At 43.0% G+C, this 13,276-nt stretch overlaps 1 protein-coding gene across 1 annotated transcript in view; it reads right to left on the bottom strand.

Moving 5' to 3' along the window:
* Positions 1-13,020, bottom strand: part of LOC110969911 (stromelysin-3-like) — a 33,770-nt gene extending 20,750 nt beyond the window's left edge. Inside the window, exon 1 of the mRNA XM_022220095.2 lies at positions 12,809-13,020. Coding sequence (XP_022075787.1) covers positions 12,809-12,916 — 108 coding nt within the window. The 5' untranslated portion in view covers positions 12,917-13,020. The remainder of the gene's footprint in view (positions 1-12,808) is intronic.
* Between the last annotated feature and the right edge of the window lie 256 nt (positions 13,021-13,276).

A 13,276-nucleotide genomic window follows, 5' to 3' on the forward strand; every position in this document is an offset into this window, starting at 1 on the left:
ATAGGAGAGTTTTCATTTACTGGTCACACATCTCACAAGTCTCTTGCAGGAGACCAAGTTCCATCCATCCATCCATTCTCTATACACCACTTTATCGTCACTAGGGTCGCGGGGGATGCTGGAGCCTATCCCAGCTGACTCGGGCGAAGGCAGAGGATACCCTGGACAGGTCGTCAGTCTGTCGCAGGGCTACATATACAGACAGACAATCACACTCACATTCACACCTACGGGCAATTTAGAATAACTAACATCAGCATGTTTTTGGACTGTGGGAGGAAGCCGGAGTACCCGGAGAAAACCCACGCATGCACAGGGAGAACATGCAAACTCCATGCAGAAAGATCGCAGGCCCACCCCGGGATTTGAACTGGGGATCTTTTACTGCAAGGCGGAAGTTCTAACCACTGTTCCACTGTGCAGCCAGGAGACCAAGTTGTCAGGTCATAATGACATAGCCTTTTTCACAGAAGCCCATTTCTCCCACATTCAACACACTGACTCATTGACTTCAAGGTCCTTCAAAATATATTAGACCCGGATATGTGCCATTGAGATATTCAACATTATTCATCCATGTACACTATTTTAATTAATCCAGCAGTCTTCACAGACAGTGTGTTAGGATTTTTTTCTGCTTCAGGTCCTTTTCCTTTCATTTTAAGTAATAAAGAAGTTCAGTTAATTAAGTTAATTGTAATAATCATGGACTTACCAGCTTAAACCTTATTAGAGGACCTCTGCCACCTCTGTTTGTAGTTACATCTCTGATCTCGTGTTGCCTCATATAAAATGGTTCCATTGAGTTCAGTGCAGTGTGGAAAACAGATTATAAATGTGATTGCACTAATGTGTCAATAGAGAAGGGGATGAAATGCAACAGATGACCCAGTCACATTCAAATTGATGATGTTGTGACAACCAATTAATAACCAGAAAATCCAGAGATATCTGGTTTACAATTATATGAAAGTAATTATATTTGAGAATGTTTGACACTGACCAAAAAACGCACAGTATTTGAGGTCAGCTCACAAATCCATCTAAAGACATAAGTTTACAAGTTGATAAGGTGCCATACTCCTTCCTCACACTCTGAAGTCACCTCTTTGCTGACTTGGTTTGGTTTCTGCTTTTTGCTGATGTTACGTCTTCAAGTCAGCAAGGTCAGCTGTCCCAGGTTAGCCTATGATTGCTGTTGCGACTCAGGTACAGGGTTGCTGAGTGGGCGGCTTTAAGCTGAGAAGACAACAGGCTGGAGCAGTATACTACTATATGTAGCTGAGGTCTGCTAAGAGGATGGAAATGCATTAGTTGATCCCCTCAGTGGGCTGCTGCATCTTTGTCATGAATTATTCCTCACATAACAGATAGGAGATGTCATAGTTCTTCAAAGGTCTGTTATTTGGGATTGGTAAATATCTAAGAAACATTCTACATTAGTAGTTGGAAAATTGAGCAGACTTCATTTTCTATCAAGACACAGAAACCTAAAGTATTCTGGAAAACATGTTTATACAGTCTATATCTGATAATGCACCGCCTATAGTTTCCCTGCTTTGAGCTCCTGTAATAAAGTGCTTGTCAGAATGAATTTATGATCTATGGATCCACTAATCTGTCAACTGAGACAAACACCTGTGCTCTTTGTTCTGTGTAGGTAATGGTGAAACAAACAGAGCCATTCTGGCGGACAAAAGTTCAGTTTGAGCTTTAAGTCAGGTTAACCTCAGTCCTCTCCACCCAGTATAAAGTGGAATTAAAGGGTCTAATATATTATTAATTGTCCTTCATGATTGAATAGCAAATACGATAACCAACCAGAATAGTTTCAAAAGCAAACAAAGCTTCAAAAGCTCTCTAATGTAAAACGATTATGGATTGATTTTTTTCAAATACTTGACAATTGAAAGCCCGGCTAGTCATGAATCAGCCTCAGAAACCAAAAACAACAAGGTCTGTGAAATGAAGTGAACCAGCTCGCCTAAATCCAGCTGTTTGTTATGCAGTCTACTGTGTGCAGAGTGGTTTGCTGCTGAAACATGGCTAATCAGTGAGACAAGTTGTAAATCACATGTTTAGTCCTTGGCTTATATTCAACTGATTGCTATAATAGTAAAGAAGCAGTTCATTGATTGTGCACATGAAGTCCAGTTCATTCTTTAACGGCTCTAAAAAGAGTTTTGCAGAGGTTTCAACAACCCTGATGACACCAGCAGGATCGCAGCTTTGCTGTGACAAATAAAATGTAGAACATACAGTAAAACTTGTATTACAAACTGAAGCTGTGGAGTTTGAAAAATGAGGTCTTTTAGGATGTTGTGATAATCTAAGACCTAATCTGATAATCTAAGATCACCAAGACAATTTGTTAGGGTTTTCCAATCATCACTTAGCCTTTCGACACAATTAGCTCACACAATGTAGCATTAGAACACGGGAGTGATGGTTGCTGAAAATGTTCATCTGTACTCCTATGTAGATATTCCAGTAAAACTCAGCCGTTTCCATTTTTTTTTTCTTTTTTTGTCTGCAAGTCCGCTCAAAAATGACACCAACCAACCATGGTGTCATTGCTTAAGCTTCATGTGTAATTTTTTTTCTTCTTTGTGACTGTGACCATCACCTGTCCTCATGGCAAATTAACCTATCATGTTTATTTCAAGCTATTTCCTACATTATGCCATTGAGGGCTGTGCACACCCAAGTGAAACATAAAACAAACACAGGACAGACAGAAAGGTGAGGCATAGACAGTGTTCTGAGAGAAAAGGTGCATTTTATTTGTTTGTGCTCTTTAATTCACACCTTAAAACCAGTTACAAATCTAAGACCCTTCACAAACACCAAATATGACAAAATCCCAACTGGATCAATCATGAAGATGTCAGGAGACCACAAGAAGGATAGATAAAGCAGAGTGAGATCCACAGACACTAGCCCAGCAACCTCCACTGACTCAGCGACCGGAGGAACAAACTCTATAGAGTTTTGGTAGGTGCCAGTGTGGTGAGTCTGGCATGCATGAAAACCTCCACCAAAAGGAGGGAGCTGTCTCCTCCAGCCCAAGGAGGTCCACACAGCCCCCCCGCAGGAGCCACCAAGCGGAGACCCAGCCCAGGAGCCCGGAGCGACCCCCGCCGACACAGCCAGAGCCCCAAGGCCCGCGCAGCAGAACGGGCCATAGCAGACCCCCACGGTGCCCCACCAGCCCACAGCCCCACTTCCCCCACGACCACCCGCCCCCGCCGCCCCCCAGCCCCCAAACCCCTGCCCCCCACCGCCCCACCCCCGCCACCCCCCCACACCACCACCCCCCACCATGCCGCCCCCCGACAACACACCCCCAACACCCCCCACCAGGCCACCCCCCCACCCCTCGCCCAGCCTTTTCAACCTTTCGCCACATTTCAGCCTTCTAACATAAAGATATAAAATTCTAATTTTTTGTCAAGAATCAACAACAAGTGGGACACAATCGTGAAGTGGAACGAAATTTATTGGATATTTTAAACTTTTTTAACAAATAAAAACCTGAAAAGTGAGGCGTGCAATATTATTCGGCCCCCTTGCATTAATACTTTGTAGCGCCACCTTTTGCTGCAATTACAGCTGCAAGTTGCTTGGGGTATGTCTCTATCAGTTTTGCACATCAAGAGACTGAAATTCTTGTCCATTCTTCCTTGCAAAACAGCTCGAGCTCAGTGAGGTTGGATGGAGAGCGTTTGTGAACAGCAGTCTTCAGCTCTGCCCACAGATTCTCCATTGGATTCAGGTCTGGACTTTGACTTGGCCATTCTAACACCTGGATACGTTTATTTGTGAACCATTCCATTGTAGATTTGGCTTTATGTTTTGGATCATTGTCCTGTTGGAAGATAAATCTCCGTCCCAGTCTCAGGTCTTCTGCAGACTCCAACAGGTTTTCTTCCAGAATGCTCCTGTATTTGGCTCCATTCATCTTCCCATCAGTTTTAAGCATCTTCCCTGTCCCTGCTGAAGAAAAGCAGGCCCAAACCATGAGGCTGCCACCACCATGTTTGACAGTGGGGATGGTGTGTTCAGGGTGATGAGCTGTGTTGCTTTTACGCCAAACATATCGTTTTGCATTGTGGCCAAAAAGTTCCATTTTGGTTTCATCTGACCAGACCACCTTCTTCCACGTTTGGTGTGTCTCCCAGGTGGTTTGTGGCAAACTTCAAACAAGACTTTTTATGGATATCTTTGAGAAATGGCTTTCTTCTTGCCACTCTTCCATAAAGGCCAGATTTGTGCAGTGTACGACTGATTGTTGTCCTATGGACAGACTCTCCCACCTCAGCTGTAGATCTCTGCAGTTCATCCAGAGTGATCATGGGCCTCTTGGCTGCATCTCTGATCAGTCTTCTCCTTGTTCCAGGTGAAAGTTTAGAGGGACGGCCGGATCTTGGTAGATTTCTGTGGTCTGATACTCCTTCCATTTCAATATGATTGCTTGCACAGTGCTCCTTGAGATGTTTAAAGCTTGGGAAATCTTTTTGTATCCAAATCCGGCTTTAAACTTCTCCACAACAGTATCTCGGACCTGCCTGGTGTGTTCCTTGGTCTTCATGATGCTCTCTGCACTTTAAACAGAACCCTGAGACTATCACAGAGCAGGTGCATTTATACGGAGACTTGATTAGACACAGGTGGATTCTATTTATCATCATCAGTCATTTAGGACAACATTGGATCATTCAGAGATCCTCACTGAACTTCTGGAGTGAGTTTGCTGCACTGAAAGTAAAGGGGCCGAATAATATTGCACACCCCACTTTTCAGTTTTTTATTTGTTAAAAAAGTATAAAATATCCAATAAATTTCATTCCACTTCACAATTGTGTCCCAATTGTTGTTGATTCTTGACAAAAAATTAAAATTTTATATCTTTATGTTTGAAGCCTGAAATGTGGCGAAAGGTTGAAAAGTTCAAGGGGGCCGAATACTTTCGCAAGGCACTGTATATACAAGTGTGTGTGGTGCCTTAAGATTGTGGGTCGGTGAGACAGAGCAGAGGGTAACGAACCCCCCCCTCAGTCTCCCCGCAAGCCCAAAATGTGAATGTGTATGTGGTGCGTTAAAATTGGGGGAAGAAGTGTCAGGGTGGGGCATAGACGGGGGACCACCCACTCCCCAGGTAGTGTGGTGCATTAAAATTGGAGGGGAATTGTGGAGTAGGAATAGTACCTTTCCACCCCCCCGCCCCCCCCAAGGGATGTGTTGTGTGCCCTATGTGTATATTTACAAGGTGTTTTGTGCGAAGCTAGTGAAGTGAATTAAGAGGAGCGATCAACGGGGCCCCACCCAGCCAGGCGGAGGGAGGTGCGCACGCGCCCAGCGCCCCCCCATACACCCCCGCACAGCACCCGCCGCGGGCACCGGGAGACGGCCGAGACGCAGCACGACTCAGCAGAGACCCGGAGGGCAGCGCCCGATCCAGACGGCCGCCAGGCCGCCGCGAGCGCCAGGAACCATGGGAGGCCAACGACACCACACAAAGCGGCCACCCCCATGAAGAAAACACGACAGGCGGCCCAGCCCGACCGGGCGCCAGACCCAGACGACCGCCGGGCCGCCACCCACGACATTTTTAGTCGCAAATGGCGACCCGGTGGACGCCAAACCAGGCGCCCGACCGAGCCGAACCGCCCACCACGCCCCCCCACGGAAGCAGCCACCCTGCACGACGCCAAACTCAGCCGCTTCCAGTTAGAATACTCATTTACCACATTAACAATTTCTAGACTGCATTTCTGATTCATTTAAAGTTAACTTCACTGAAAAAAAGCTTTTTTATTCAAAAATAAGGACATTTCTAAGTGACCCCAAATTTTTGAACGGTAGTCTACATAAATTATAACTGGCATTTTTGATGACAAAAACAAGAAATAAATTACCAATATAATTGTCAATTAATCTGCTATTGATTCCCCAATCTAGAGATATTCATGGACAGTTAAGTGGTGTTAGACAAGTGAATAAGTTGAGGGGAGGTGTAGGATAATTTGGAGTGTTTCTAAATAAAATCTACATTGTACAATAGTGATGCAACTTTGTATGTATATTTGAGTTATACTAAATTTCTTCAGCTGTCACTATTCTGACAACACTGCTCACTTATGTAGCATTAAGAAATACTGCTGCTCAAAAGGGACAGATAGTATTTATTTGTCCTTCATAGATCCAAGCCTTTCGTTTAATGTGAAACCAAAGTTTAGGATTTCAAGCAAACTTGGAGCACCTTTTTCAAATCATGCAAGTGACTTCTGTCTGTGTCCTTCTATGGAAAAAACTAAGAACACAGCTGGATAAATCTATTATTCAATAAAGAGTTTTCCCTGTATATTTGAATTGTATGCTCACTGGATGGAACAATGCTTTGCTGCCTAACATGCATACCATAATAACCCAGTGGTGGGTCTGGCAGGGAGGACGAGATTTGAACATTTCAACTAAATTGAAGCCACACTGGCTGAGCTTCCAGGCAGTTCGGTTTAAGGTGAGTGACAGAACTAAAGCAAGAGTGTTTGGCAAGGAGCACATTTTCATTTAAAACACATAAACACAAAGTCATATGCTACTGAAACAAAGCATTGTGTATGCTGAGGGAATCCTGTTGATAGGCCAACATGTCCTTACAGGACACTGTGGTTGCTGCGTCTCGCCCAAATTGGCGTGCCCGAGCTTCAACCTAAATTAACTGCTGAGCCTGTCAACAGAAAGAAGCATTGTAGTTTTATCTAACAGGTGGCATCTGTTACATTAGAGAGTCTTTGTGGATGACACTCAAACATGTAAACACAATGGGTGCATGCAGGTATGAACATGCACACAACCAAAAAATATGCACCACACAAACAGGCACACAAATCTATTCCTCAAGCCTCCGCAGAGCTACATCAAACACAGTGAGCAGATGTCTGGAAATTCCCTGTTCAGTCATGACATCAGGTCATCTGCACCATAACACAGGGAGTATGTTATGAAAGCTTCTCAGGGATGCTGATCTGGCAATATTGTGAATGACTAACTTTACAATTTGCAATAAAAAAAGGAGCAGAATCTGTCTTAATTCCCCAAAATACCAAACTACAAATGTGATAAGATCTACTGCCCCGCACATCCTTCGGCAGATAAAAAGTAGTACAAACTTGAGATAAAAGGTGCTCAGAGTGGAAGAAATCCTTCAAGGGTAAAATTTAACCACAAAAAGTCCCACATATCAGAAGGCATTAGGTTTTTGATTATACCAAGTGCAAGGAATGTTTGCAGGATTAAGAGGATCAGCATGGATGGAGATGAAGGGCTGCAAACATCTCTCAATTAACATCAAGGCAACAAGCTTCCTAAAATACAACTTCAACTTTTCTACGTAAAGTACACTTGTGAGAGCCACAGTCGACAGTGCTGAAAGCATTAAAATCTGTTACTTCAATAGGCGTATCAAAACCCCAATCAAAGCTACTTTATTACAAGTAAAATTCTAACATTTAAAATCCTAAAACATATCTACATATGTATTGTTAGAAAGATATATTTACATCCTCAAAAGTAATAGTACTTGCACAGTATTGTTATACTGATGCAACTAATGACTATTTGCATTGTGGATTAAAGTTGAATGTGGATAAGGTAAAAGATACAAGAATTTGAAATGATAGTCCTCCTCCTCCAACTCTCTGTCCTAAGCAGAAGGCTAAACTATTAATAACATTCAACATAGCAGCGTGCACATTAAATCTGTCTACACAACCTAACCAACAGAAAGCTAAAGAAGGTGAGAGCACGTTTGGGTCTAACTAAGACTAGTCTAGGTTGCCCCTCGTCTTCGATGCTGTTTGTAATAATCATAGAAGGGATTTCAAAGCACAGCTGGGATGGGGAGGGAGTCCGGCTTAGGAACCGTAAGGGCATGTTTCTGGTTTTTGCAGATGACGTGGTTCTGTACCCGTTATGTAGCCGTGACCGTCAGCAAGCACTAGAGCAGACTGCAGTGCACTGAGAAGCTCAGCACCTCCATGTCCAAGGTCATGGTTCTTTGAAGGTAAACCACTGGATTGCTCCCTCTGGGTTGGTATTTAGACAGTTGCCCAAGAAAATTAGTTTAAATATCTCACAATCTCACAAGTGACATGAAACACATGGATTGGTGCAGCATTGGCAGTAATTCAAGTTTTGTACGGGATAACTGTTGTGAAGAGGGAGCTGAGCCATTAGCAAAACTCTCGATTTACTATTCCATCTACGTTCCACTCTTCACTTGTGGTCATGAGTTCTGGATAGTTATTGAATGAATGAGACTGTAGATACAAGCAACCTAAATGAGTGTCCTTTGTATGGTAGCTGGGCTCAGTCTTAAAGACTGTGAAGAATCGGACATCCGGAAGGAGCTCGGAGTAGAGTTGCTGCTCTTTCATGCTAAAAGAAGCCAGCTGAGGTTCAGTCCTTACTGCGTGTCTTTCCCAACGTTTCCACCCTTTCATCACTGTCATCTCATCTCATCTTACCTCATGTCTATCTAATAAATCTTCTTCTTCTTTTCCTTTCGGCTTTTCCCTTCAGGGATCGCCACAGCAAATCAATTGCCTCCATCTAACCCTGTCTTCTGCATCCTCTTCTCTCACACCAACTACCTTCAATCTCTATCTAATAAATACCGTTCCCAAAAACAAAAATGGCAAGCAGGTCACGTTGCTGTGGTCTGATACATCCTCTCTCAAAGAAACAGATTTGGATCTCAGGTTGACTGAAAACTGCAACCTAATGGTGACGTTGAGGCACTCGGTTGAATTTATGATCATCAGACACACAAAGGTTTGGAAAAGACGCCACGACCATCAGATGAGATGAGACCTGCTTGATCTCATCTCATCTTACCTCATTGTCTATCTAGACCCTCCAGAAAAACGCGGGCAAAAATCCTTGATTATGCGGGCTAAATTCCTTGATTATGCGAATAAATATGCGGGTTTTTTATGCCATTTTATGCGGGGAAATTGTGGAAAGTTGCAAAGTATGCGAATAGTTGTGAAATATGCGCGATTCACCTGCCGTCTGGCCGCGGAGGGATGTGTCCTCTAATCAGACACTGGGGCTGAATCCCAAACCGCCCCCTACACACTATCCCTACACACTACCCCTCCGTTTGCGCGTTGCCGCGGAGGGTCCTCCATATTAAGGGCCGTCCCAAACCGCGTAGTGCGGAGGGAGAGTGGACTGTTCAGCCCTTAAATAGCGAGTCTGCATCGATGCTCACTCTGGACAACTTTTTCGAGAAGTGCAACGTCGAAATGGAGGAGGAAACAACATATCGATATAAGTTCCACATGCGTCCATTATTTCTCCCACGCCTTTTTCACACTGACAGAACATCACCAAAAAGAGTGGTGTAAAAAGATAAAACAAAAGAAACAAATCTTCTTCTCTGCTGATGTTTGATTTAATTGTGCACCCCCTGACACCTTAAAATTTGAACACAACTGACAGAATTCATTTATTCATTCATTCATTTGTTGGATTTGAAATGCCAGATAATAGGATTGGAAAACATGTGAGTGAAAAAAATTGGGATGCTTTCGTCTTCTGGAAGCAGCAGCGATCCTTGTTAGTTGCAACCTGTGCCACAGCGCTACAGCCATGCACAGTAGGCATCTTTGTGTTACCATGGCGATGACGTCTTCCGTTTTCCGGTGAGGCGACAGGGCGTCCCATTCCTGACGATCGTATTTATACCCTCCCCCTTCAATAATAGGTGCCCTCCGCAGCTGCGAGTGTCACTTCTTTTGGAGTGACACTCAGTAGTGGAGGGGGAGTGTGCAGGGGGCGGTTTGGGATTCAGCCTGGGACTGCTGTGGGGTTACTGGACTGACAGCCTGTGCTTTGGGAAGGGGGGAAGCTCACAGCAGCATCTGCTGCTCGTTGAAAACAGTAACTGCAGAATGATCCGAGTTTTCCTGTCAGTCTCCAAAACGGCAGAAAAAGTCGCTAGTTTGTGGCTAGTCGCTTTTGACAAAAAAAATCGCTAGGACGCTTTGGAAAGTCGCTAGATTTAGCGAGAAAGTCGCTAAGTTGGCAACACTGGCACCGCATCAGCTCATGCTTCTAGTGTGTGTGTGAATGCGCGAACTGATGACGTCAGGCCGGGCGTCATATAAAAACTCACTCACAACTCCATTTATATTGGTTATAGTTTTCTCATTTTATGCGGAAATTGTGAAATCAAGCGGGACCCGCATATTTCTCTTTTTTTTCGTGGAAATGTGAGAGATTATTGCGGGAATTATGCGCTGTTTTGCGGGGATTATGCGGCCTTTTGGGAAATAATTGACCCCCGCATAATCAGTGGCATTTTGGTGATTATTGCGGGAATTCATGCGTAATCACGTTTTTCTGGAGGGTCTATCTATCTGATAAATACCGCTCCCAAAAAAAAAAAAAAGACAACGAATAAGAAGATATACATCAACGATACTGCTCTTTCAGCTCTTTCACTGTTTTGAGACAATAAATTCTAATTAGCATTTCAACAAAGTTTTGTGTTGGAGTTTGTGTTATCCTAAATTTCGACACCAGGATTTCAATTTTTACTGAAAGTGTATATCGGCTAATTCCAAACATTATCGGTCCTAAAAAGCAAACAAACTCAGCAATCGTTTAATTATAATTTGCTTTATAGCTTCTAATGTAAATAGCACAACCATTAAATTTATGAGCATAAATGATTTAATTTACTTTGTCTTTGTTAATGGAGGATCTGTTTCCTGACCATAACTGATTGATGAGTTTAAATCATTTTCAGGGTTAGGATAAACCTAAAAAAGTCTAAATTGTCTGACTGCAGCTTCTTAAAGCACAATGTGAATATGTTCAGGTTATTTCCACATGATAGCAAACAGAATATCTTCAGGTTGTGGATAAAAGAAAACATATCTATTTAACACATCACATTTTATAGGCCACATGACTGTCGAAGTTCTAAGTGATGGAAATGTATCCATTTGATCCAGAGTATTTTCTTCTTCTCACTGTTGGCAAAGAGCTGCTCAGAGGGAATCATCTGGGTTTGTTGAGGTTTTTTCTACATTATAATACTGTATTGTCTTGCCCTTATGGGGTGCCTTGAGATGCTTATTTTGTGTTATTTCTGTGTTAAACTGAATTGGATTGAATTTTGTAAAATGCTTATCTAGACCGTTGAGGAAAGAGCCATTTTCACTGCAGACCTAAGTCCAAATAAATTGGCTTTTAGTATATTAAACTATGAACAAGTCACTATTACTTAAATCAGTTTCTCAGATTACTTCAATTTTAGGTTGAGTCCGCTTGCCTGTGTTAATAGTGTATAGGTTTCTAAGCCAAATCTAACTATTACAGCTGTAAAATAAATGCAGCACAGTTAAAGTATAAAACTGGAAAAAATATAAAATTACAAGCACTTGACATCAACACTGAATAAGATCACCAGTTGACTAATGTACTTAAGTTACTTCAACCACTGACTGCTGAATGTAGTGATAAAGAAATTCATGTAAAGCTCAATAGCGAAGAACAAGTATATTTTATTGTGAATCAAGAGGGATGGCTTACTACTCACACACAACATACTACCAGGGCTTGACAGCATGTTGGGAAGATTAACTCATCAGCAACGAGTCAGACTTAGTTATTAGGATTAAGCACTAAAATATGAAGAATGGTATGAGTAGTGATGCCTGCCTCTGCTGCAGTGTTGTCATGGCTGGTTCTTGTCTGCAGACTCTCAGTACAGTGTACAAACAAAAGCCTTGGTGAGGGTTGTTCCGTCGATCACTGTCTGTTTGCCTAATGTGACTCTGTCTAAGTAGCTATCTGATGTTTTCCCCTGAGTCAGCAAACAAGCAGCATTTTAAACCTCAACCAGTTGCCAGATGACTTGCCTCTGCCTGCACAATCTGACTCGCTCGCTCACCGGAAAGCAGGTCTGGCATCCATCAAGCTGCAGAAAGTTTGAAACAAATGTTGTCCTAATTGAATATAAAGTGACAATACTCAAACTGCTTTAGTGCCAGAAAAAGTTGGCGTGAAAGCATGGCGGATTCCAAAACAAAGCATACTTATCCAGTGAGGATATTAAAGCTACAGGTCAGAGTGATTTCATCTCATCATCAGCTACAAATCTGAACTGCTGACAATTGAACCTACTTTCAGTGAGAAAATAAATCTTTAATCACAGTCTGTGAAATCAAAGTGTGTTGCAGAACAAAACCATTCATAAGTTTAAATGTGGTATACAATTTATAAGAATAACTACGCTTTACAGATGTGACCTACATATAGTGCAATGAATATCCATTTATCCATCCACCATTTAATCTTCATTAGGGTCATCAGGGTCTATCCCAGATGATACCCTGGACAGGTCACCATTCTATCACAGGGCATTTCAGGGCACATTCAGACTTAAGGACAATTTAAAGTTACCAAATAACCTCGGCTTGTTTTTGGACTGTGGGAGGAAGCTGGAGAAGCCGCCGAAAACCCACAACGCACAGGGAGAACCCGGGAAGACCGGGACGCGAACCAGGGAACTTCTAGCTGCAAGGCAAAAGTGCTAATCACTAAGCTACTGTGCAATGCACACAAAAATGAATTTACATATTACGTATACCGTGAACTCCGTCGATCTCTGACACTCACAGCATCTTCTATTGTCCCTCACTGCTTAGCATTGTGGCGCTGAAGGAAACTTTGTCTTCCATGAACTTTGTCACACGTCTGCACGTCTGCCTGGTAGATCTGTCCCACTCACCTGCTGCTGCTTCACGGTCGTCCTCCGGTCGCGCACCGGCGAAGAATGAACGCAAAGGAAAAGGTGCAAAGGCAAGATGCTGGTGCAAAACACGACAGCCCACATCATGTTGTCCCACAGAGAGCAGAGACAGTGTAGGTGCAGAGAGGAGGAGGACTGCACGGATCTTTCTTTGTCCTCTTCGGACGACACTTTTACAAGCTCCCGGCAGCTCAACCCCAACACACGTGATTTAACCCCTTTACTCCCAATGATTCTGTGATTGTAACGGATCATGTTGACTCTATGAGAAATCACATGTTGGGTCTTTTCTTCACAAGGGTTTATAGCCCCTACAGCCAAGAACAAAAGTTTTATTCAGACTTGACTGAGTCTCTGGTAACAAAAAGAGACAGGCATCAACTACAAAGAGATGTAAAATGACTACAAAGACACAGAAAACAACCACAAAGAGATGTAAAATGACTG

The sequence above is a fragment of the Acanthochromis polyacanthus genome, chromosome 18 (assembly GCF_021347895.1).
Source record: "Acanthochromis polyacanthus isolate Apoly-LR-REF ecotype Palm Island chromosome 18, KAUST_Apoly_ChrSc, whole genome shotgun sequence".
NCBI lineage: Eukaryota > Metazoa > Chordata > Actinopteri > Pomacentridae > Acanthochromis > Acanthochromis polyacanthus.